General features: G+C 50.0%; 1 protein-coding gene across 6 annotated transcripts in view; it reads left to right on the top strand.

Moving 5' to 3' along the window:
• SLC29A1 (solute carrier family 29 member 1 (Augustine blood group)) overlaps positions 1-25,876 on the top strand; it is a 471,283-nt gene extending 445,407 nt beyond the window's left edge. For 4 of the 6 annotated variants that reach the window (XM_078647306.1, XM_078647307.1, XM_078647308.1 and 1 more), the window contains one exon: positions 17,229-17,588. In XM_078647306.1, the coding sequence (XP_078503432.1) occupies positions 17,229-17,573 (345 nt within the window). In that variant the 3' untranslated portion in view covers positions 17,574-17,588. Of the gene's footprint in view, positions 1-17,228; positions 17,589-17,830; positions 18,031-25,399 lie in introns of those variants that run through there. The other 2 variants (XM_078647310.1, XM_078647311.1) reach the window with 1 other exon arrangement.
• Positions 25,877-26,337: the final 461 nt, after the last annotated feature.

Raw genomic sequence — 26,337 nt, 5'->3', positions numbered from 1 at the left:
CCAGCCCCCTGACCACCCTTTTGAAGTCCTCCAGATGGATTACATTCAGATGGAGCGATGTCGAGGTTTCAAGTATGTCCTTGTAGTTGTATGCGCTTTGTCCAGGTGGACGGAGGCATATCCAGTTCCAGATTACACAGCCACGACCACTGCCAAGCAGTTGGTTCGTGAATTCTTCCCTCGTTATGGACTCCCTAGAGTCGTATATTCTGACAACGGCCAGCCATTCTCATCTGAACTCATGAAACACGTGTCCCTTTTGTTAGGATACCAGTGGAAGTTCTATTGTGTACGCCATCCTGAAGCAGCCGGTCTTGTAGAGAGACATAATCAGACCCTGAAAATCCGTATTGCAAAAGTATGTCAAGAGAAAGGTGTGGACTGGCTAGTAGCTCTGCCAGTCGCTCTGTTCTATATGCGCATGGTCGCACATTCCAGATCAGGTCTGTCCCCGTACGAGGTCGTATTCGGCCGCCCCCCTAACATGTGGGGTACTCCTAGACCCCGAAGTATTACTGATGTTTCAAGTAATATGCTGACAGATTACCTAGCTTCCTTGATGTCTGCCCTCAACTCTTGTCGTTCACAGGTTGCTGCCGCATTTCCAGACAATACCGAGGTGGCACCGCATGAAATCGTTCCAGGATCCATGGTCCTAGTGCGAAATTTCGATCGCTCAAGTCCGCTGGAACCTCGCTGGAAGGAGCCCCGACAGGTCCTCCTCGCCACCCGTACAGCCGTGAAGTTGGAGGGACGCAAAGGCTGGGTGCATCTTTCGCATATAAAGAAATTTTATGGATTGAAGCCAGTCTCAAAGAACATTGCCCAGGATTCAAAGGACTGTCCCGCAAAGAACAATGATACTGAACCCTCCCTGTTAGAGAAAACTCCGCAACAGGAGTATAAACTCAAGTTAAGGTCTAGTAAAATAAGTCAGCCAGTTTGATTGTCTAAGTCCTCCCCTAGGTGAAACGGTTAGACCGGTTTCTGACATGTATAAATTGGACCCCCATAGTGAGAGAGTTAGTCAAAACTCAATCCGATGTATCGTTTTTCTATGTTTCATATTATTTCTCAGTATTATGATTTCCTGCACCAGTTATGCATTTTACTTGTATTTTCCAGTTTCTCATGTAAATAAGTCTTCTAATGCTACAGTAGAGCACACGTTTAGTGATCTGCCTCCTCATGAACTCTCTTACCGCCTCGCTATGCGTAATAATTCTTTCATCCGCATGTTACATTATTCACACCAGACCAGCAATGCCACTAATTGTTGGGTGTGTGGTCGACTCCCCCCTTTCCAGACACCGAAGGGAGTTCTGCCACTCTTTCCTTATCCATTTTCACATAATGGTTCGTGTGGAGCATGGTCCACGTTAACGTCATCCTCAACAGATATGTCTTTTCTTAACAGTACATGTTTTCCAGACAAGCAAGGTCTTCCCCACAGAACAGGGTTAGATCTAGAAAACGAAGTTTACAATTTAGGTAATTATTCTTCGAATTTCATGGTCCTGAATGTTCAGTCTGATTCCACTCCAGACTTACCTGCTATTTCAGTACTACCAGTCAAAGGCGAATTATGTGTCCGAAATAATGGTTCCGTACATGTAGGACATAGCGATTGTACTACTATTGTCAAATATAGTGACAGTGGGAAATCTATTTTTAAAGCTTCACGTCATTCTTATTTTATTTGTGGTCAGACCGCATATGTTCGTCTGCCCCTCGATTGGGAGGGAACCTGTTACATTGCCTTCCTACTGCCACCAGTTTTCCTAGCCCCATCTGATTATCATAGAAACACACATCTAGTACACCTTAGACATAGAAGGGAGTCCCCCATTGTCGATTATACTGAAACTGCTCTAGAACAGTATACAGATTTCAATAGAGGTTTCTTCTTCTTTATAGGACCTATCCAGAATAGTAAGCTAATCCGTAGGTTAACCAGAACCCTTGAAGCTGTAGTAAATGAGACTGCCTCTGCTCTAGGTAACTTAACCGAAGAGCAATCTGCTATGAGATTTGTCGTTTTACAGAATCGTCTCGTCCTTGACGTCATATTGGCCGATAGGGGCGGGGCCTGTAGAGTCATCGGATCTAGTTGCTGCATTTTCATTCCAAATAACGCGCCGTCTGTTTATTCAGCTATAACCAGACTCCATAAAATTGCCCATCTGTTACACCAAGATCCAGGCACCTGGACATGGTCCGGTTGGTTCTGGAATATAATTTCCGCTTGGGGATGGAAAGTCTTGTCCTTTCTAGGTATTGCAGTAGCGATCATATTCAGCTGCTGCCTCTGTATACAATGTGGCCCTGCGATTTGCGGCATTTGTGTTACCTCTTGTATTCCTAGTCCCAAGCCCCGTTCTAAAACACGTTCCCAGAAAATTCGAGACGAGCAAATGATACTGTATGAAATGATAGATGGTATCATGAATATTGATGTTTCCTGATGGAAACGTAGTGACAAGGAGGGAATGTGGAAAAGTAAATTTTGCCATGTTCTGTGTCCCTACGTGTCATCCATCATATGTTATCTGTGCATGATTAATATGCATATGTATTCCCTATGTTCGATTAATGACGCAATTACAGTTGTGTCCACCTCTAGTATGTCAGTTTCCAGTTCTCGTGAATACTACGAATATCAGGCCTATGTAAAGTTACGTTGCCACGTTTCTCAGTGTGCACGTTATTCCATTGTAAAGTACCCGTTTCTAGGCCTCAAAAGGGCCTGGACACCAGATTCAGCTCCTGTCTCCTGAGCCTCGCTGAGGAGTGATACAGCCCCCACCTGTATCCTCGACCCTTCACTTACTTCCTGCCTCACAGTGCCCGGTTCAGCCTGGCTCTGCCTCTGAGTCTGCCAAGAGTATGTTATGATTCCAGTTATCAGTTCAGTCCTCCTTCTCTGCATTCCTAAGCTACTGAACTACATCAATAGTTTCCGTCATTGTCTAGCCTTTACGTCTCCACGTAAGAGAAATACTGCATTTACTGGTCATTTAATATTCTTCATCACGCACTACATGTAGAATAATGCATGCTCCAGTCTTAGAGTCTGTTAGCCTTTACCCCGATAACTTTTGGATTCTATCAACATGTTCTCTAAACATCAGATACTAGATACTGCTTAGGTACATGTCGCCCTGACTCTCCAGACTTCAGTCTCTGCTCCTAGCACAGAGTTCGAAGCCCCCAGCTTCTCCTAGTAACACGTCATTGCCAGTTTGCGCGCACCATTAGGTCAGAGGTCCCGGCTCCTTAGGTAGCCCCCTCCATGTTTCCGCCCCATTCATGACATATTCTGTTACGTTTGCATCACATGTCTATGTATACGCCTCTGTTACACCTACTTTCACCCTTATCTCTCGCGACTGCTACGCGTCACGCCTATTACTCCACCCACTGCTACGCCTATTGCAATGTAATGCTATGTGTTTGCGTTATGTATATATGCTCATGTACTGTTATTAAAAGGTTACCCTGATCCTGGTCCTTGCCCCCGATTCTGCCCCCGGCAGCGCTGCCATCCTATTCCCGTGCAGGTTGTCCTGTTCCTGTCCTTATGCTGTATTAAACCTGCAAAACTCCTACTACCTCGAATCTTGACTCTTATTTATTGAGCTATCTGTTATTCATTTATTCATTCAAAAATAGATCCGGTATTATTTATTTATATACCACACTACACAGAGGTCTTAGTGGAGAGGCCAGTGTCTACGCGCAGCCTTCACCCTGCACAGAGGTCTTAGTGAAGAGGCCAGTGTCTACGCGCAGCCTTCACCCTGTACAGAGGTCTTAGTGGAGAGGCCAGTGTCTACGCGCAGCCTTCACCCTGTACAGAGGTCTTGTCTTAGTGGAGAGGCCAGTGTCTACGCGCAGCCTTCACCCTGTACAGATATCTTAGTGGAGAGGCCAGTGTCTACGCGCAGCCTTCACCCTGTACAGAGGTCTTAGTGGAGAGGCCAGTGTCTACGCACAGCCTTCACCCTGTACAGAGGTCTTAGTGGAGAGGCCAGTGTCTACGCGCAGCCTTCACCCTGTACAGAGGTCTTAGTGGAGAGGCCCATGTCTACGCGCAGCCTTCACCCTGTACAGAGGTCTTAGTGGAGAGGCCAGTGTCTACGCGCAGCCTTCACCCTGTGCAGATTTCTTAGTGGAGAGGCCAGTGTCTACGCGCAGCCTTCAACCTGTACAGAGGTCTTCGTGGAGAGGCCAGTGTCTACGCACAGCCTTCACCCTGTACAGAGGTCTCTGTGGAGAGGCCAGTGTCTACGCGCAGCCTTCACCCTGAGGAGAGGCCAGTGTCTACGCGCAGCCTTCACCCTGTACAGAGGTCTTAGTGGAGAGGCCAGTGTCTACGCGCAGCCTTCACCCTGTACAGAGGTCTTAGTGAAGAGGCCAGTGTCTACGCACAGCCTTCACCCTGTACAGAGGTCTCTGTGGAGAGGCCAGTGTCTACGCGCAGCCTTCACCCTGAGGAGAGGCCAGTGTCTACGCGCAGCCTTCACCCTGTACAGAGGTCTTAGTGGAGAGGCCAGTGTCTACGCGCAGCCTTCACCCTGTACAGAGGTCTTAGTGGAGAGGCCAGTGTCTACGCGCAGCCTTCACCCTATACAGAGGTCTTCGTGGAGAGGCCAGTGTCTACGCACAGCCTTCACCCTGTGGAGAGGCCAGTGTCTACGCACAGCCTTCACCCTGTACAGAGGTCTTAGTGGAGAGGCCAGTGTCTACGCGCAGCCTTCACCCTGTACAGAGGTATTAGTGGAGAGGCCAGTGTCTACGCACAGCCTTCACCCTGTACAGAGGTCTTAGTGGAGAGGCCAGTGTCTACGCGCAGCCTTCACCCTGTACAGAGGTCTTCGTGGAGAGGCCAGTGTCTACGCACAGCCTTCACCCTGTACTGAGGTCTTAGTGGAGAGGCCAGTGTCTACGCACAGCCTTCACCCTGTACAGAGGTCTTAGTGGAGAGGCCAATGTCTACGCACAGCCTTCACCCTGAGGAGAGGCCAGTGTCTACGCACAGCCTTCACCCTGTGGAGAGGCCAGTGTCTACGCACAGCCTTCACCCTGTACAGAGGTCTTAGTGGAGAGGCCAGTGTCTACGCGCAGCCTTCACCCTGTACAGAGGTATTAGTGGAGAGGCCAGTGTCTACGCACAGCCTTCACCCTGTACAGAGGTCTTAGTGGAGAGGCCAGTGTCTACGCGCAGCCTTCACCCTGTACAGAGGTCTTCGTGGAGAGGCCAGTGTCTACGCGCAGCCTTCACCCTGTACAGAGGTATTAGTGGAGAGGCCAGTGTCTACGCACAGCCTTCACCCTGTACAGAGGTCTTAGTGGAGAGGCCAGTGTCTACGCGCAGCCTTCACCCTGTACAGAGGTCTTCGTGGAGAGGCCAGTGTCTACGCACAGCCTTCACCCTGTACAGAGGTCTTAGTGAAGAGGCCAGTGTCTACGCACAGCCTTCACCCTGTACAGAGGTCTCTGTGGAGAGGCCAGTGTCTACGCGCAGCCTTCACCCTGAGGAGAGGCCAGTGTCTACGCACAGCCTTCACCCTGTACAGAGGTCTTAGTGGAGAGGCCAGTGTCTACGCGCAGCCTACACCCTGTACAGAGGTATTAGTGGAGAGGCCAGTGTCTACGCACAGCCTTCACCCTGTACAGAGGTCTTAGTGGAGAGGCCAGTGTCTACGCGCAGCCTTCACCCTATACAGAGGTCTTCGTGGAGAGGCCAGTGTCTACGCACAGCCTTCACCCTGTGGAGAGGCCAGTGTCTACGCACAGCCTTCACCCTGTACAGAGGTCTTAGTGGAGAGGCCAGTGTCTACGCGCAGCCTTCACCCTGTACAGAGGTCTTAGTGGAGAGGCCAGTGTCTACGCACAGCCTTCACCCTGTACAGAGGTCTTAGTGGAGAGGCCAGTGTCTACGCACAGCCTTCACCCTGTACTGAGGTCTTAGTGGAGAGGCCAGTGTCTACGCACAGCCTTCACCCTGTACAGAGGTCTTAGTGGAGAGGCCAATGTCTACGCACAGCCTTCACCCTGAGGAGAGGCCAGTGTCTACGCGCAGCCTTCACCCTACACAGAGGTCTTAGTGGAGAGGCCAGTGTCTACGCGCAGCCTTCACCCTGTGGAGACGTCTTAGTGGAGAGGCCAGTGTCTACGCGCAGCCTTCACCCTGAATACAGGTCTTAGTGGAGAGGCCAGTGTCTACGCGCAGCCTTCACCCTGTGGAGACGTCTTAGTGGAGAGGCCAGTGTCTACGCGCAGCCTTCACCCTGTGGAGACGTCTTAGTGGAGAGGCCAGTGTCTACGCGCAGCCTTCACCCTGAATACAGGTCTTAGTGGAGAGGCCAGTGTCTACGCGCAGCCTTCACCCTGTGGAGAGGTCTTAGTGGAGAGGCCAGTGTCTACGCGCAGGCTTCACCCTGTGGAGAGGCCAGTGTCTACGCACAGCCTTCACCCTGTACAGAGGTCTTAGTGGAGAGGCCAGTGTCTACGCACAGCCTTCACCCTTTACAGAGGTCTTCGTGGAGAGGCCAGTGTCTACGCGCAGCCTTCACCCTGTACAGAGGTCTTACTGGAGAGGCCAGTGTCTACGCACAGTCTTCACCCTGTGGAGAGGCCAGTGTCTACGCGCAGCCTTCACCCTGTACAGTGGTCTTAGTGGAGAGGCCAGTGTCTACGCGCAGACTTCACCCTGCACAGAGGTCTTAGTGGAGAGGCCAGTGTCCACGCGCAGCCTTCACCCTGTACAGAGGTCTTAGTGGAGAGGCCAGTGTCTACGCACAGCCTTCACCCTGAGGAGAGGCCAGTGTCTACGCGCAGCCTTCACCCTACACAGAGGTCTTAGTGGAGAGGCCAGTGTCTACGCGCAGCCTTCACCCTGTACAGAAGTCTTAGTGGAGAGGCCAGTGTCTACGCGCAGCCTTCACCCTGTACAGAGGTCTTAGTGGAGAGGCCAGTGTCCACGCGCAGCCTTCACCCTGCACAGAGGTCTCTGTGGAGAGGCCAGTGTCTACGCGCAGCCTTCACCCTGCACAGAGGTCTTAGTTGAGAGGCCAGTGTCTACGCGCAGACTTCACCCTGCACAGAGGTCTTAGTGGAGAGGCCAGTGTCTACGCGCAGCCTTCACCCTGTGGAGAGGCCAGTGTCTACGCGCAGCCTGCACCCTCCACAGAGGTCTTAGTGGAGAGGCCAGTGTCTACGCGCAGCTTTCACCCTATACAGAGGTCTTCGTGGAGAGGCCAGTGTCTACGCACAGCCTTCACCCTGCACAGAGGTCTTAGTTGAGAGGCCAGTGTCTACGCGCAGACTTCACCCTGCACAGAGGTCTTAGTGGAGAGGCCAGTGTCTACGCACAGCCTTCACCCTGTACAGAAGTCTTCTTGGAGAGGCCAGTGTCTACGCGCAGCCTTCACCCCATACAGAGGTCTTAGTGGAGAGGCCAGTGTCTACACGCAGCCTTCACCCTGTGGAGAGGCCAGTGTCTACGCGCAGCCTTCACCCTCCACAAAGGTCTTAGTGGAGAGGCCAGTGTCTACGCACAGCCTTCACCCTGCACAGAGGTCTTAGTGGAGAGGCCAGTGTCTACGCGCAGCCTTCAGCCTGTACAGAGGTCTTAGTGGAGAGGCCAGTGTCTACGCGCAGCCTTCATCCCATACAGAGGTCTTAGTGGAGAGGCCAGTGTCTACGCGCAGCCTTCACCCTCCACAGAGGTCTTAGTGGAGAGGCCAGTGTCTACGCACAGCCTTCACCCTGCACAGAGGTCTTAGTAGAGAGGCCAGTGTCTACGCGCAGCCTACACCCTGTACAGAGGTCTTAGTGGAGAGGCCAGTGTCTACGCAGAGCCTTCACCCTGCACAGAGGTTTTAGTGGAGAGGCCAGTGTCTACGCGCAGCCTTCACCCTGAGGAGAGGCCAGTGTCTACGCGCAGCCTTCACCCTGCACAGAGGTCTCTGTGGAGAGGCCAGTGTCTACGCGCAGCCTTCACCCTGCACAGAGGTCTTAGTTGAGAGGCCAGTGTCTACGCGCAGCCTTCACCCTGCACAGAGGTCTTAGTGGAGAGGCCAGTGTCCACGCGCAGCCTTCACCCTGCACAGAGGTCTTAGTTGAGAGGCCAGTGTCTACGCGCAGCCTTCACCCTGTACAGATGTCTTAGTGGAGAGGCCAGTGTCTACGCGCAGCCTTCACCCTGTACAGAGGTCTTAGTGAAGAGGCCAGTGTCTACGCGCAGCCTTCACCCTGTACAGAGGTCTTAGTTGAGAGGCCAGTGTCTACGCGCAGACTTCACCCTGCACAGAGGTCTTAGTGGAGAGGCCAGTGTCTACGCGCAGCCTTCACCCTGTGGAGAGGTCTTAGTGGAGAGGCCAGTGTCTACGCGCAGCCTTCACCCTGTACTGAGGTCTTAGTGGAGAGGCCAGTGTCTACACGCAGCCTGCACCCTCCACAGAGGTCTTAGTGGAGAGGCCAGTGTCTACGCGCAGCCTTCACCCTATACAGAGGTCTTCGTGGAGAGGCCAGTGTCTACGCACAGCCTTCACCCTGTGGAGAGGCCAGTGTCTACGCGCAGCCTGCACCCTCCACAGAGGTCTTAGTGGAGAGGCCAGTGTCTACGCGTAGCCTTCACCCTATACAGAGGTCTTCGTGGAGAGGCCAGTGTCTACGCACAGCCTTCACCCTGCACAGAGGTCTTAGTTGAGAGGCCAGTGTGTACGCGCAGACTTCACCCTGCACAGAGGTCTTAGTGGAGAGGCCAGTGTCTACGCACAGCCTTCACCCTGTACAGAAGTCTTCTTGGAGAGGCCAGTGTCTACGCGCAGCCTTCACCCCATACAGAGGTCTTAGTGGAGAGGCCAGTGTCTACACGCAGCCTTCACCCTGTGGAGAGGCCAGTGTCTACGCGCAGCCTTCACCCTCCACAGAGGTCTTAGTGGAGAGGCCAGTGTCTACGCACAGCCTTCACCCTGCACAGAGGTCTTAGTGGAGAGGCCAGTGTCTACGCGCAGCCTTCAGCCTGTACAGAGGTCTTAGTGGAGAGGCCAGTGTCTACGCGCAGCCTTCACCCCATACAGAGGTCATAGTGGAGAGGCCAGTGTCTACGCGCAGCCTTCACCATCCACAGAGGTCTTAGTGGAGAGGCCAGTGTCTACGCACAGCCTTCACCCTGCACAGAGGTCTTAGTGGAGAGGCCAGTGTCTACGCACAGCCTTCACCCTGTACAGAGGTCTTAGTGGAGAGGCCAGTGTCTACGCGCAGCCTTCACCCTGTACAGAGGTCTTAGTGGAGAGGCCAGTGTCTACGCAGAGCCTTCACCCTGCACAGAGGTTTTAGTGGAGAGGCCAGTGTCTACGCGCAGCCTTCACCCTGAGGAGAGGCCAGTGTCTACGCGCAGCCTTCACCCTGCACAGAGGTCTCTGTGGAGAGGCCAGTGTCTACGCGCAGCCTTCACCCTGCACAGAGGTCTTAGTTGAGAGGCCAGTGTCTACGCGCAGCCTTCACCCTGCACAGAGGTCTTAGTGGAGAGGCCAGTGTCCACGCGCAGCCTTCACCCTGCACAGAGGTCTTAGTTGAGAGGCCAGTGTCTACGCGCAGCCTTCACCCTGTACAGATGTCTTAGTGGAGAGGCCAGTGTCTACGCGCAGCCTTCACCCTGTACAGAGGTCTTAGTGAAGAGGCCAGTGTCTACGCGCAGCCTTCACCCTGTACAGAGGTCTTAGTGGAGAGGCCAGTGTCTACGCGCAGCCTTCACCCTGTACAGAGGTCTTAGTGGAGAGGCCAGTGTCTACGCACAGCCTTCACCCTGCACAGAGGTCTTAGTGGAGAGGCCAGTGTCTACGCGCAGCCTCCACCCTGTACAGAGGTCTTAGTGGAGAGGCCAGTGTCTACGCACAGCCTTCACCCTGCACAGAGGTCTTAGTGGAGAGGCCAGTGTCTACGCACAGCCTTCACCCTGTACAGAGGTCTTAGTGGAGAGGCCAGTGTCTACGCACAGCCTTCACCCTGAGGAGAGGCCAGTGTCTACGCGCAGCCTTCACCCTGAGGAGAGGCCAGTGTCTACACGCAGCCTTCACCCTGCACAGAGGTCTTAGTAGAGAGGCCAGTGTCTACGCGCAGCCTTCACCCTGTACAGAGGTCTTAGTGGAGAGGCCAGTGTCTACGCACAGCCTTCACCCTGCACAGAGGTCTTAGTGGAGAGGCCAGTGTCTACGCGCAGCCTTCACCCTGCACAGAGGTCTTAGTGGAGAGGCCAGTGTCTACACGCAGCCTTCACCCTGCACAGAGGTCTTAGTGGAGAGGCCAGTGTCTACGCACAGCCTTTACCCTGCACAGAGGTCTTAGTGGAGAGGCCAGTGTCTACGCGCAGCCTTCACCATGTACAGAGGTCTTAGTGGAGAGGCCAGTGTCTACGCACAGCCTTCACCCTGTACAGAGGTCTCAGTGGAGAGGCCAGTGTCTACGCGCAGCCTTCACCCTGTACAGAGGTCTTAGTGGGGAGGCCAGTGTCTACGCGCAGCCTTCACCCTGCACAGAGGTCTTAGTGGAGAGGCCAGTATCTACGCACAGCCTTCACCCTGCACAGAGGTCTTAGTGGAGAGGCCAGTGTCTACGCACAGCCTTCACCCTGTACAGAGGTCTCAGTGGAGAGGCCAGTGTCTACGCGCAGCCTTCACCCTGTACAGAGGTCTCAGTGGAGAGGCCAGTGTCTACGCGCAGCCTTCACCCTGTACAGAGGTCTCAGTGGAGAGGCCAGTGTCTACGCGCAGCCTTCACCCTGTACAGAGGTCTCAGTGGAGAGGCCAGTGTCTACGCGCAGCCTTCACCCTGCACAGAGGTCTTAGTGGAGAGGCCAGTGTCTACGCGCAGCCTTCACCCTGTACAGAGGTCTCAGTGGAGAGGCCAGTGTCTACGCGCAGCCTTCACCCTGTACAGAGGTCTCAGTGGAGAGGCCAGTGTCTACGCGCAGCCTTCACCCTGCACAGAGGTCTTAGTGGAGAGGCCAGTGTCTACGCACAGCCTTCACCCTGCACAGAGGTCTTAGTGGAGAGGCCAGTGTCTACGCGCAGCCTTCACCCTGTACAGAGGTCTCAGTGGAGAGGCCAGTGTCTACGCGCAGCCTTCACCCTGTACAGAGGTCTCAGTGGAGAGGCCAGTGTCTACGCGCAGCCTTCACCCTGCACAGAGGTCTTAGTGGAGAGGCCAGTGTCTACGCGCAGCCTTCACCCTGCACAGAGGTCTTAGTGGAGAGGCCAGTGTCTACGCGCAGCCTTCACCCTGTACCGAGGTCTTTGCAAAGATGCCAGTCCCTCACCAAACCCTTCTACACACAGTCTGCACTCTGTGTGCACTGTGTGTGTGTGTACAGCCCATTCCTCCAGACACCTGCCAAAGTTAGGGGCTACTACGTTCGTTTTTCATATTCTCCCTTTATAGTTCCACTTTCCTTTCTTTCTTTCTCCTATTTTTTCTAGAGGGTATTGCTGCATTGACTTTAGGTTAAAAAGCCAGACCTATTGGTTTTGGCAATACTTGTTTATTTTTTGTGTTTCTTCCTTCCCCCTAGTGTTTCAGCATATGTTTACAAAGATTTTTTTTTTCGTGATAGGTCCTGGGCTGATCACATGGCTTCTCAGGACCCATCTCACAGGATCTACCATGCCCAGTCCTCAGCGACGCCCAGATGAAGGGTGGCGGGGTTCAGGGCACCCCCGAGGCGTCTCGCCTGTGTAGTCCTTGCTTCCCATTAGATTGTCCAGAGCTCCATTTCTCACCCTGAGAACATCATTTCTCCCCACAGCTCTCCGGCCTGTTTAAGATAAATAAAATAATAAATGGTATTATGATTATTAATTTATTTGTTAAGTTTATAATGCGCGCAGCTACCCAACAAGGGTTTCCCGGCGCCATGACGTAGCACAGTGGTAAGGCATAGGACCTGGCAGGAGCTGCTGTTGATCAAACAGCCAGGTTTTGATGTTTTTGCGGAACCTCGAGTAGTTTACCTCCTTGCGTATATGGGGTGGTAGCTCGTTGAGTTGGGTAACAACAAACATCTGTTATTCAGCACCGGGACACCTTTGGGTAATCATGCGCTTTACAAGTGGATGTACGTCAGTACACCGCAATCATTTAGATCGCGGTACTTTACAACGTGGTTTTCAAAATGCAAGTCGTTACAATGACTTGCGCTGGATTGAGGATTGACGTAACAGTAGGGAAGGTGTTGGAATAGAAAATCAAACTATTCCCTAAGCAAGAGCGCCATCCAGCGCAAGTCGTAGTAATGGCTTGCGTTGTAATGGCTGCGTCGTAAAGGTCGCGCGGTGTAAACACCGCGGTGTAAAGGATGTTTCCCTCACAAATATACCTGTTATGTTATAACAACAATTGTATTCAGTGCTTCTTGGATATCTAAGTTCTGTAGATACCCCACGCCTCATATACCACATATAATGGTACAGAAGGATCCCCGAAGCTGCTAGTGTTCCCACAGCTCAGACGTGTGACCAGAGCCCCACAGGTTACCGCAGTTTCACTCGCTGAGCCATCCTCAGGTGGGGTCACCTGCTGAGGATTATCTGTCATCACACCCAGCTGCTTCGATTGCAGAGGGGCTTCCAGGTGGGAGTTGAACCTCCACCAGCGCTAGTTTGTTTTCTTTTTAATTTTTCGTTGCACACAGATCATGTTTGTGCTGAAGGGGAACGTGGGCCGCGCTCCCAGGCTCCACCCCGCCCCGCCAGCCTCAGTGTGTTTTTGTTTGAGGTGTGTTGCCTTGAGGTCTTGCCGAACCACATGATGTTAATGATGGAAAGGAACAGAGCCAATAAAACTGGAAGTGGTCCAAACCTTGAAAATGGAAACATTGCAATCCCCGTCTGCGCTCCCTGGACTAGAGACATCCTGGGTAGAGCAGGGGGTGGCCAAGATCCAGCCGTGTGCATGATTCATAAGACTGGGGTGTAACGTGTGTGTGTGGCTGCACAGTTGTTCAGTTAAATACAGGAACTCTGTTCCAGCCACACGTAGGAAAGATGGGAAGTGGTTAGAGCAACCCCTTCAGCCTGGGACGACTCTTGGTGGCCCACATTGCTAGGCACAGCCCCGGAGCCCACAGACCAGGCACGCAACCTGGGGGTCATCCTCGACTCCACCCTCTCCATGACCAGGCAAGTCAACGCCGTCTCCGCGTCCTGCTTCAACAACCTCCGCATGCTCCGCAAGATCTTCAAATGGATCCCCCCTGACACGAGAAAAACCATCACCCAGGCCCTCGTCACCAGCAGACTCGACTACGGGAACGCCCTCTACTCAGGAACAACAACCAAGCTCCTGAGATGACTTCAACTAATCCAGAACGCCTCAGCACGACTGATCCTCGACGTCCCCCGACGCAGCCACATCACACCCCACCTGAGAGGCCTGCGCTGGCTCCCCGTCAACAAGAGGATCACCTTCAAACTCCTCATCCACGCACACAAGGCCCTACACAACGCCGGACCAGCGTACCTCAACAACCGACTCAGCTTCCACACCCCCACCCGAAACCTCCGCTCAGCCAACCTCGCATTTGCCACAGTTCCTCGTATCCGGAAAACCACCGCCGGCGGCAGATCCTTCTCCTACCTCGCCGCCAAGACCTGGAACGCTCTCCCAACCAGCCTACGACAGACTCAGGACCTACTGGCCTTCAGAAAACTCCTCAAGACCTGGCTCTTCGAACAGTAGCACCCCCCTCCGCCCCCCCCCCCCCAGCGCCTTGAGACCCTCACGGGTATGTAGCGCGCTTTATAAATGCAGTGATTGATTGATTGATTGAGGCTGCGGAGAGAGCAGACAAGCACACTCTACCTCAACCGGAAATCAACACGCCACCTCCTGTCTCCGGCAGTAGGCTCAGTGCATGCCAACTTGCATCACTTTTGAAAGACAAACAAGCTTTTTCCAAGAGTAAATATGTCCTCCCATAATCCTCCCTATTAACTCAAATGTACTGTGTGTGTGCCAGCAAACCTGTCAAGTGACTGGTGCTTCCTCAATACTAAGAGGAACACTCGCCAAGCCCAGAGTGCCCTGGAATAACCTCCTGTTAGTCAGGCAGGCCTCCCATTGGTCCTCAACCATCTGGTTCTCCAAAATGGTGTGGTACAGGGCATGTTCTGATCTCTGCAGAGCCCCCTCAAGAGAGCAGAAGCTTGATGTAGACATCTCTTCAAGGCCTCTGGGGTCTTTGCAGTAGATCCCAGATTCTAGATCTTGTTTCTTGAGGTTCTTGATGATTGCCAGTCTACCCACTTCTCATCATTGGCCACTCTCTCTTTGTTGATTGTAAGAAAGAATAAATGAAAATAACTTATGTGCTGCTCCCTTTACAACCAAAAACTCATATAGTGAAGAAATAGTAGACACAATGGATGCGCCCACTGTACAAAACACGTACTTGCTCAATGAACCCCAGTGAAAACCCCAAAAATTATTTTTAGAATTCTCACTCATTAAAACCGGGTACTGCTTACCGTCCATCCAATTTTATTCCTGGCTGTAAGCATTCCCAATTAACCCCTTCCATGCGTCGGACGGCCGTCCGACGTCACGGTGGGCGTGTGCGGACGACGGCCGGGGGCCGTCCGAACCACGCCCCCGCCATAAATCACCCGCACCGCGGCGGAATTTTCGCCGCGGTCAAGGGGTTAAAAATGGTTACCAATATACCATGCTTTTAGCCAAATGGCGCATCTATTGTGTCTAAATATCTTTTGCCAAATAACTGTTCTTATGTATGCTTGCCTGTTCCACCTCCTTCCTCTTCTGTTGTGTACCATGGCGCATATCTTCTTTAACACCTTCGCTTCTGCGGCAATTCCGCCGCAGCGCTAGGGGGAAGGGGGGGGGGGGGCGGCGCTCCCATGCTCGTGACGGAACCGTTCTGTCACGAGCCTCGGGCGCGCTGTGCTGGTGACGGAGCGGGTCCGTCACGGCCCCGCCCGCTCAATGGAATGCGCCGCGCAGGCACGCCGAGCGGGCCATGACGGAACCGCTCCGTCACCAGCACAGCGCGACCGAGGCTGGTAACGGAGCGGTTCCGTCACCAGCATGGAAGAGGTTATTATCCGTTTGATTTTCCTTCCACAGGTCCACATCGGGGAACTAACGTTTTTTTTTTTTTTTTGCTTTCCGTGGGAGTGCATGTTTTCTTGCTGTCTTCAGTGTGCTGCTTCCACCCTCACAACCTTGCCCCCTTGCTTTCCATGTTTCTACCTTTCTCTTTTCATTTCTTCTGTTGCTTACCTCCTGAAACTTTCTTTGCTCTGTTTTTAAATTTAATCCGTTCCCCACCCAACTCCTGCTGTACTCCCACCCACTCCCTCCCCGCTGCTGCCGCCTCTCATCGGTGTTTACTTCACTCTCTGACCGGACGTTGCGCGGTCCACCGTTGCACCCCTCCATCCCTGTTGTCTTTAATTTATCTGCATTCTTCATTGGGAGTGCCAAGCAGCTGTATTTTGCTGCTGGGCCGGTCTTGTGTGCAAAAATCTGTGCTTTGTCAACATTTTTATATTTTTTAATTTACTGCTGTAAGGTGGGTGTCCGCCATATTGAATAGTAAATTAAGAGATAACAAAATGGCCACCGCTCGATGGGCATGTGTGTGCAGGTTGATGATGCATGCACACTTTTTCATCATTATGCTTTTCTTGTCTCTGATGCTGTTTTTTAATACAAAAGTTGCCACTGTGGAACAACATTCGCAAAAAGCATTGGTAAAGCCAAATTGTCAGATAGCGACATTAAAAGGAGAAACCTATTATCTTTGCTTGTTTTCGGAGGAGGCAGTTCATGTGGTTCTTGTGGCCCAAACACTTTGCACCAACTACATTTACGCTTCTGATTGGAAAGGAGTGTGTGGCTCATCAGCGCATCCTATATTTTATTGTTACACCGATTTAAAATTTCTGTGGAGTTTCTCTCCTCATCTCAGGAAGGCTTCAGTTTCAGCACGATGAAGGTGAATTCCGCAGCTACTTAAAGATTTCAGAGGTTGCCGAAGCAACTTTTTTGCTTAACAGGGGCTTTTAAAACATTTTTATTTACCAGTCTTTTTTTCAGTTTTTTAGGACCTTAATTTGGTTTTTAACATTCTCATACTCTTTTCCATCTCTGATTCAGCTGTAGTAGCACTACTTTCACGCTGCCCGTCCGAAGCGCAGAGATACCCCTCTGGGGGTCGATTCAGGCGCTATATAAACAAATAAATAAATAAATGCAGTTTGTTTGCTCTCTTGCCACCTGTCCAACTCTGTCCAGCCCCTACATTGCATTCCATGGTATCCACACTTCCTATAGTCCCTGTACAGCATGTACTGTACCATACAGGCTACGGCCCTCCACCCCTACGACACTACATCCAACACTGTCCACCTCATGCTCAACCACCCTGAATACGGCCTTCACCACCTTCGACCACTGACTCTCATTATGTTTACCTCATGCACTGAACCTCACTGTCCATGGCCCCAATTCACAGAATGAACTTAAGACTAAATCCTAAACTTACTACTATTTGGTATTCACAGAATGCACTTACTACTTTCGGGATTCACAGAGTGAACTTACTACTTACTACATTCTGTGAATCGGGCCCCACAACCCTCCTGCCCTTAAAACCATTCAGTCCCATGCCCTCAGGGCCTCCATCCTGTCTCTGCACCTCATACCCTGAACCACACTATCCACCACCCTCCGCCCCCTTTGACGACTGCATCCCACACCGTCCACCTCATGCACTGCCCTACACCATGCATAGCCTCCCCCGTCTACGACCACTGCAGCCTATACTGTCAAGGCTTCCGTAATATCTCCACACCTCATGCACTGGACCACACTGTCCACAACCCTACGCCCCCTTTGATGACTGCATCCTACACCGTCCACCTCATGCACTGGACCACACTGTAGGTACAAGGAGAGTGGGCTAGTGACCCATGGCCACCTCTCTCTGAGATTCCGACCGCACACAAGGCCTGAGCCTCCGGGACAGTCCTCCATTGTTGGTCAGTAGATGTTGAGTTACGTTGAGTAAAGAAATAACCACAGCCTTGTTCTGCTAGAAGTCTAGTTTTATTACATCTTGTGAATCATTAACAAGATTGCATGAAGACTGTGTGCTCACCTTTACATTTCTTCTCTCCACTCGTTCCTCCGCGGCTCACTAGCCTGGGCAGGACAGCAAGTTGTTGCCCGTGATGATTGTGCTGCGTGTCGTCTTCATTCCGCTCTTCATGCTCTGCAACCTCCATCCTGTCTCTGCACCTCATACCCTGAACCACACTATCCACCACCCTCCGCCCCCTTTGACGACTGCATCCCACACCGTCCACCTCATGCACTGCCCTACACCATGCATAGCCTCCCCCGTCTACGACCACTGCAGCCTATACTGTCAAGGCTTCCGTAATATCTCCACACCTCATGCACTGGACCACACTGTCCACAACCCTACGCCCCCTTTGATGACTGCATCCTACACCGTCCACCTCATGCACTGGACCACACTGTAGGTACAAGGAGAGTGGGCTAGTGACCCATGGCCACCTCTCTCTGAGATTCCGACCGCACACAAGGCCTGAGCCTCCGGGAGAGTCCTCCATTGTTGGTCAGTAGATGTTGAGTGACGTTGAGTAAAGAAATAACCACAGCCTTGTTCTGCTAGAAGTCTAGGTTTATTACATCTTGTGAATCATTAACAAGATTGCATGAAGACTGTGTGCTCACCTTTACATTTCTTCTCTCCACTCGTTCCTCCGCGGCTCACTAGCCAGGGCAGGACAGCAAGTTGTTGCCCGTGATGATTGTGCTGCGTGTCGTCTTCATTCCGCTCTTCATGCTCTGCAACGTCCACCCTCGCTACTACATGCCGGTCTTCTTCGAACACGACGCCTGGTACATCGTCTTCATGATCATCTTCGCCTTCTCCAACGGCTACCTGGCCAGCCTCTGCATGTGCTTCGGGCCCAAGTAAGTGAGCTCTGCGGGTAGGGAGGGTGGCGGCGTAAACTCATGGCCGCGAGGGCTGTGAGAATAGTGCAGCGGGGTACAGCTTCTGGGCAAAATGGCAGGAAAAAAGAGGGCAGAGGCAGACAGGAGGACAGCAGTATTGTTCAATCAATTCATCAATCAGTATTTATAAAGCGCTACTTTTCACCCCAGACGGTATCCACGCACAGTAATGCGTGACCGTGCCCCTTGTTTGTCAGCACGTGTCCACTTTTGTCCAAAATATCCACATGTAAGAACGAACGAGAATATTGACTGCGCTATATGTTCAACTAGATCTGGTAGGAATAGATTTACTATTCTTTGTATCTTTACAGCATGTATACTAGTAGATAACATGCCATGAACACTGTGTGTTGGGCTTGGATGATTGTTTCTGTTCGAAGGAGTTTCATTTCTGGGGTGACTTCTAGTACCTCCCTTGAGCCCACAATGCACCGGGACACCCATGACCAAAAGTGGAAATTTGTTGACGCTGAACGTCCAGGGAAGAAGTGTAATCCTATATTATACACAAACTTAACCTTAATGATCTAATGGTATTCAATATTTTGCACTCTATAGTGGCCCAGTGCACAGTATATACACCACCATAAGATGGAGGTAAGGGGATAATAAGAGCCGTACGTGGGAAGGGAGGACATATGGTTTCATGGTTACTTATCAGCTGATTTTAGCTTCTCCGCTTGATAATTGCCATCATTTCTAAACAGTTTAATTCCTGGTACCCACAGATATAGTTTAACCAGTAAGTAAATTATATTTCAGGTAGGATGTGTTTTTTCCATTCATTTACTCTTCATGGGATGCTGGGGTTATGGTCTGTGCACCTCAGAAACCTAATTTGTTTGCTACATTTCCCTAATTTTGCCGTTACTAAAGTTTATTTATATTTATTTATTTATAAAGTTTTATATAGGCGAACTTGACCCAAGAGGTTATCAGAGCGCTTTACATTTAGGATTGTTGCGTTACAAGTTACATCAGATACAAGAGCATAGTAAGGTACAGTACACATAAACAACAGTATGTTACACTAATTTAGTAAACTTCTAAGCTAAAATCTGATGTATTTAAAGTAGGTAAGGATAATAACATTATTTATATGAAAGGGAGTGATCTAACCCAACACACCAAGGTCACTTTGCTGTGATTTGTAAAGTAAGACCACAGATTCCTCTGTCGATAGAGCCGGGTGTTGGTCGAAGGGAATCAAGTCGCGTTCTTCGGTACTTATAGCAGCTTCAGTAAGAAACTTGTACAGCTCAAGAACTAGCTTTTCGACTGTTTGTCAGAGATGCCACCTTTCACTGCTTGTTCGATAAAGATGGTTAGTCACAGAGGCAAACTACTGGGAAGGAAACCCACTTTTGTCAGTCTTATGATTCATGTACTGGTGAAGCCCCGGATGCACAGTACCTACTTGAGCCAGGGGAGAGGTGGGCACTGCCAACTTCATTTTCATCACAGAAATGTGACTCAGTAGGAAGCCGTACCACTTGAATACAGCATCATGAACACCAGTCGTATCCGTAAGATTGGAGGGGGCCCAGCAGCCATCCACAGGACATCTTTACAAATGACTTGCGTCGATGACTGCACCGTGAGCGACTGTGATTCCTTGGTGGTAAGATGTCGCCCCATTCCCACTCTGCTTGTTCCTTGCTCATGGTCAATGGACCACCTCCCACCCACAGAGGGTTTAAGGAAATCTTACTAGACACAGTGTCCAAAACTCTTTACCAGATACCTGGACATCCCAAGAGATCTTAAAATGTGGTTTGATTAGAAGCATTTATTAATGACCGCTGCCACATACAATCTTGAGCCCTTCAGTCGTTAACGAATAATATCAGACCCACTCAACTACAGCGGTCACACATGGAAATCGCAGGACAAGCCTCGAGGATTGACATCTGTCCAGTCATCTAGCACAACGTCTGCGTCATTACCGTCAAGATCAACTAACAAATCTATAACAACAACTCCAAGACTGCTAATACCGTAAACAACAAATCCTTCTATAGACAATGATAATACTGGCCCGCTTAACTTAACCCCCACCTCGAAAGAACACCAATCAATCTGTAACCTCAGGGCGTGCCCACCTTCAACAACTGGATTTCCACTGCACTGGACAACCATAGCCCTCTACCACGACTAACCGAAGAAAGAAGAAGACCACAGGGCTGCATGAAAAGATCAAACAAGATCTCACAACACAAGTGGAGGGAAGCCAAGGATGATAATGACAGATACATACTGCACCACTGTCACAGAGACTGCAAAGCAGCCATCAAAACCACAAAAAGATGACACAACTCCACGGGCATAATCAAAGCTGACGGCAAATGAAAGACACTCTACAAGAGTCTAACAGAATTCCACAATCCGAAAGCCCCACAATGATGCCTTTTACAAGTCCCCTGGTAAATAGAGCCCTTGGCCCTTAGGAAAACCACAACTTTGAACCAACTTGTATTTTTCCAGTCCACAGCCTACCCAGAGATACGGTAATGTACCAGTATGAGGCCTTGACTCAGGCTGTTTGTCATAGGCGTGATTAGCCACCCGAAGCTCAACACAGAAATGGCAGAGATCATGACCTGTGGACAATTTAAAAAACACCAACCTATGTATGGTATTGAGGCCCAAGGAACATGGGTTCAGAAGTACAAATGCATTTTCTGGTCGCAAACCCTGCAACAAGGAAATGTGTTTTTCAAATATACTAATGCCATTGAGCAGTTCAATAGCATGTTACCTAATTGCTAAATGGGCCTATGACATTTTTAGGAATCGCTACTTGGAAAGGGCGTGTTTAGGGCGCCCCTTCCAGATAGCCATTCTTTATGGTATGTATTATTCTTCCGTCACTGGAATCCTACAGAAAGACTGAGGAAAGGTAGTGGTAACCTGTTCGCAAACAGGAAGGAGTCCGCAGGCATAGTAAACAATGTCTACCGGCTTCCTTCCTCGAACCATAAGATGGAAGGCAGGTGATCTCGGCTACATGACGGCCCTCCCAGTATCGATTTAATATAATCCATGTCACCATATGATATCGTATATCAATGCATTAACTGGCACCTCATCGTCCGTCAGACAGGCATATACTGTATGTAAAGGACCTGTGAACCTTGCTGTCAATGGGATGGTACAGATACAGCTTATGCAGCCCACTCAACTAACCACTCACTACTAACCAGACAGGTTTGCCAAGACCAAAGAGAAGCACCACGAATTGCTGGTCGCCGGAGGACTGTAACGCAGTCCCCGGCAGGTCTCAGATACTCACATGCTCTGCGCTCTGCTACTACAATGACGGAAAGGATATTCATTCATGCGTATTTTGGCAAATCTCTTCACTTGATGTGTCGTAATGGCAGTCGTATACAGGAGGACTGTTAGCAGTCATTTGGGCAGACGTCTGATCCCGCCTCACGCTTCATCAGCGCCAGATCCATATAATCCCAGAGTGGGTGACATCCCAGGAGATCGGACTCTCAACGCCAGAGGAAGAACCTTCTCCTACCTGGCGGCCAAGACATGGAACTCCCTCACCCTCCACCTACGGCAGACCCAGGACCATCTCTCCTTCAGGAAACAACTCAAGACCTGGCTGTTCGAGCAGTAGCGGCCCCCACTCCTCCCATCGCCTTGAGACCCTAACGGGTGAGTAACGCGCTCTACAAATTTTGTCTGAACGTAAGACAAGCCACCAACACAATAAGGGGCCTGCCCAGCTAACCAGAGCTGCCAGCATCACAAACTTTAGAAAAATGTGCATCTATTTCTAACAGTTCCCCATTCACCTCTAAGCGCTACATCCCCTAACATAATAACTGCACCTCAGGTGTCGTCGCACAAGACACGGAAAGACTTCCCACATAGTCACCAAGCAAAGACAACACTTCTCCGCCCTCACAACCTCACGTTACCTGTGTGAAGAAGCACTGCAACACCCCCACATAGGGGGTAGTAAGTTCTATAGAAATACCATTCTGCAATACAGTATACACCTGCGTTCCCTTTCTAGCCTTCTCTGCCTATCCATATACCTGGCGTGCCTGGCAGCAGTCAGAGCCGTGCACTTACTAGGTGAGCCAGGCGGTTCTCATCTTCAAACTTTATAAATCAGGTGCAAACTTTTCACGGAACTTCGCTTACATTGCAAAGCAATCCTGGGCTAACTTGCCAGAGCTTCCCGCCAACCTTGAGATTGCCCTAGCTCCATTTAGAGGTAGAAGAACAGGTTCTCTGCCGATGGAGTTCAGCCGGCTCTGCCATTGGCAACCCTTGACCCGACACCACATCCTCTACAGGGCCAGCAGGTCATTTACAGGCTGCTGGCGCTTTGAAGGACTAGACTAGAGCCAACTGGACCATGGGTCCATCTGCCATTTACTAAGACCTGGTTCTGCATCATAAGATCGTCAATGATCATGATAACATTTGCGGCACTTTTGCATCACTTTTTCCATGTTAAAAGTGACGCAAAAAGTGGCGCAAGGGCCTTGTAAATCTGCCCCTCAGACTGTTGCAACCTATCCACTCCCACTTCCCGAAGGTAATTGTACGTTCGTAAGCAGTCAAGCTGCTGCACACTACCCACTCTCTCCGCCCACAGGTGACTTCTTGTTTGCGTGCAGGGACCCTGACACACATCATAGCAATCTACCGCACCCGTAGATCTGCAGAATGAGTGAAAAGCCCAGTATGTCCTTCCCTGTGTTGCAATTCTCTGAGAAAAAACATGTCGCTGGATATGTTAGCGGAGAAAACATGCTATTAGCAACGTTTTTCTCCATTGTGCTAAAATATCCAGCGATAGCGGCGAAATGCGTGTCTATCACTGAGAATACAGCGATATTCACGCATTAGCGACGAAATGCTCTTAGCTATGTTATCCACCTCCCATCGGATAACATGGCTAAGTACTGGTCTGAGCAGGCGTTGGTTTTTAGAGATAGCGGGAATATTTCCATTGCTACGCCTGCGTTAATAATAGGCGATAGCGACTTTAGCGACTGCTTTCAGTCGCTAACTGGTTGGGTATGCCCACTTTGCATGTCATTAACGATAAACATCGCTGACATGCAAAGTGGGCCCCAAACCGCTCGCTATCACCTAAAAGCTGTCGCTAACATCAGTTAGCGACAGCTTGCTAATAGAGCGATAGGCAATTATTGCCGCTTTAGCAGCCGTTTTCGGCTGCTAAGCGGCGATATTCTATCGCCCTGCTTGATAATATGCCCCCAGGTCTTGCTTCTTGTAGGAGCCACTGAGGATGCATGTGGATCTGGGAGATGTGATCAGATTCCTTCTCTTCAGCAATTGGGCGGGCAGATGCATGTGTCATGGCTCGAAGGGTTTCGATGGAGGACTTTAGAATGGCCAGCTCTAGAGTGAATCGGATGCGAACTGTCAGTGTAACTTTTCTTAGTAGGTGGAGTTGAGAAGATGCTGCGTTAGATTTGCAGTGTGGTCCTTTCTGCTGAGATTTATTGTCCAAGAAGTGGCCCCGTGACCTTGCATCAGGAACCAATGATGGAGAGATAACTAAAGGATGGAGAACCAGTTTTGAGCAGGGGAAGGGTGCCCTTCTGGGCTAAGTCTGCGTGTTATAAAACCTTTTCTCTCATTTCTAAGTTGAGAGAAGGAATTAGGTCTTAGGAAAGTTTAGTTTCAGGCAGAGAGATATCAGCCTCCTTGCTAGGCTGCAGAGGGAGGATTTCATGGCTAGAGGTCCTGGTAGTTCGGACGCACAAAGGTATAGCTGGGTGTCATCAGCAGATTGGTGAGTACAGATGGTATTTTCTTGAAAGAAAGTGAGTGAGGTGATAGTATGGATCCTTGTGGCCCATGGAGGGGATTCAAAAAGCACTAATTGGAATCTAGAAGGAATGAGATTCAAACCAGCTCAGAACGGGTACTGCCAATCCCACTCGATGACCTAGAATCCGAAGAAGTGACTTATGGTCTGATGGATCGAACACGCCAAGGAGACCAGAAGAACCTGTAGGCCTACCTCTCCCTCATCGACGGGTGTAGAGCGTGATTCAGAACTTTCAGTTCTTCATTTGGAGGAAACCAGATGGAAAAGAGTTTCGGAGATTGTCATTTGGGAGATGCAGCTGTTGGGATGCTACTGATCTTTGTTATTTTTCCAGGAAGGGCGGTTTATGGACTGGTCTGAGGTTCTCAAGGCTGTTTAGGTCCAGGTTTTGTTTCTAGAGGCAGATGAGTGATTCAGCCAGATTTCAGAGATTACTTGGAAATTCCTTCTTCTGAGGAGGACTTGTCTATTTTTAGCAGAAGAGTTCAAGTTCTTGTTTGCGTTTCTTGAGTGAGAAGGTCGGGATAGGGTCCTCGGAGAAAGAGGAGGAATATGTGGAAGAGATGAATTGGGAGATGCATTGAAGGACAAGTTACGAAATGTAGACCTTTGGGAGTGTCTTTTTTTGGGATTTAGGAAAAAAGAAAGTGTTCTTCAGTCTTCGAGTGACATCACAGTGATTTGTGTTGCTTTTTTTCTACAAACGTTTTGTATTGTTAACCTAAGCTTGGGATTTTCAGGTTAATTGTAGGGTTCTCGCGGTGATCCCAGTTGGAGAAAAACAATAAAAGAGGAGTATTACCTAACCAATCCAGTGTTTTAGCCCTAAAATAGTGCCACCCACTTCACAAACACAGTTGACTCTTAATCATGTGACTTGACAGATTGTACGTGTTGTCACCATTTAATGCCTTGAAAAAGGCCCAGGCCTACACGCCAATAAAGGGGCAAAACATGTTGGCTGTTCATCTGCAAATAAAATAACTAAGGGTCAAGTCACAATCATAAGCATTCATTGAATGCTATTGATTGCTTAAATGTGATATCTTTTTTGCATGCATGAGTAATCTGTAGAGTTATGCTTTATTAAATAACTTTAAGCATGGTTAATTATAGGTGAAGGCACTTGTCTCCTGGATTTACTCACTCTCGAGTAGCAGGCGCCACTGTTTTTCGCCAAGGGCCACAACTCACCACCACAGACTTAACTTTACATATTTTTAAAGGCATTTTAAATACGACTTAGTTTGATGTGTTTTTACATTCTAAGTTACAAGCACAACATAGAAATTGGCGAGGTCATTTGTGGAAACTGGTAGGTTTGGATATTGACTTTTTCCTATAAGCTCTTCCGCAAAGACGATCGTAGGAATTTATTTCAGTTAAGTAAGCAAGTGTTTGTTTTTCCTTTGTGTTTGACTTGCATGCTGACAGGTACCCACCCCTGTCTGACCACTGACTAACCTTGATTTTCTTCTCTCTACTTTGCAGAAAAGTCCTCCCCTATGAAGCTGAAACCGCAGGCAGCATCATGGCCTTCTTCCTCTCGCTGGGTCTTGCCCTGGGGGCCGCCTTCTCCTTCCTCTTCCGAAGCGTGGTTTAAAGGAGAGCCCAACAATCTGACCACGTCCCAGCCCACTCCTCGGGATCCGCCATGCTTCCGCGGTAGAGGAGGAGGAGAGCTCTGGTTTGGTGCCAGCCAAAGCAATACAGACACCAATTTGCCTACCAGAGACTCTTTGTTCCTTGGAACTATTTTAAGCTGTATACATATATACTAACGTTTTCCACAGTATTTCAGTCACCGTCAAGTTTACATACGCTACTAAAACGACATCTAGTTATTTTTTTTATGAAGAAAACAAATATTTTGTTAGTATTATTTTTTGACTGCCTTCAGATAGTATATTGTGAAGTTGTGCCAAAGTATAAATGTTTGCAGCTTTGTTGAAAGTTGCTTAGAAAACATCTCTTTGTGTCCCTCATCTTTGTCTTTCCTCCACCATGACCACCTTCATAAGCGGCACGTGGACTGGTCCGCTTAAGATACCTATGGGTAGATAAAGCACTCAAAGCCAGAATTGGCCAGAACTCAAAAACACGTTGCAGCTTTATTAGGTAGTGGATTTACAGCGGCACCCCCTAAACAGCCGAACACTCACTCGAAGTTTCGGACTTGTCGGCACGATTTTCCCGTAGGAAAAGTAGCCCTCAAGTCCTGTTTGCTGGCTTCGATTGATATACTGACGCAGGCAACCAAGACCTCGTATGGGTTCGTGTAAGCTTTGTTGTGGGTCCTTGTCCATGGGATGATGTTCTTATAGTTGGATGTTCCACAACTGACAAAATGTAAAACCTATCAAGTACTGTAAATAGTACAACATTAATGTAAAAATAAATTTTAACCCCTTTAGTGCTGCCGTCGGCCG

Source organism: Lissotriton helveticus, chromosome 6 (assembly GCF_964261635.1).
Source record: "Lissotriton helveticus chromosome 6, aLisHel1.1, whole genome shotgun sequence".
NCBI lineage: Eukaryota > Metazoa > Chordata > Amphibia > Caudata > Salamandridae > Lissotriton > Lissotriton helveticus.
The sequence above is the reverse complement of the archived record's forward strand: the minus strand, read 5'-3'. Positions and strand labels throughout refer to the sequence as shown.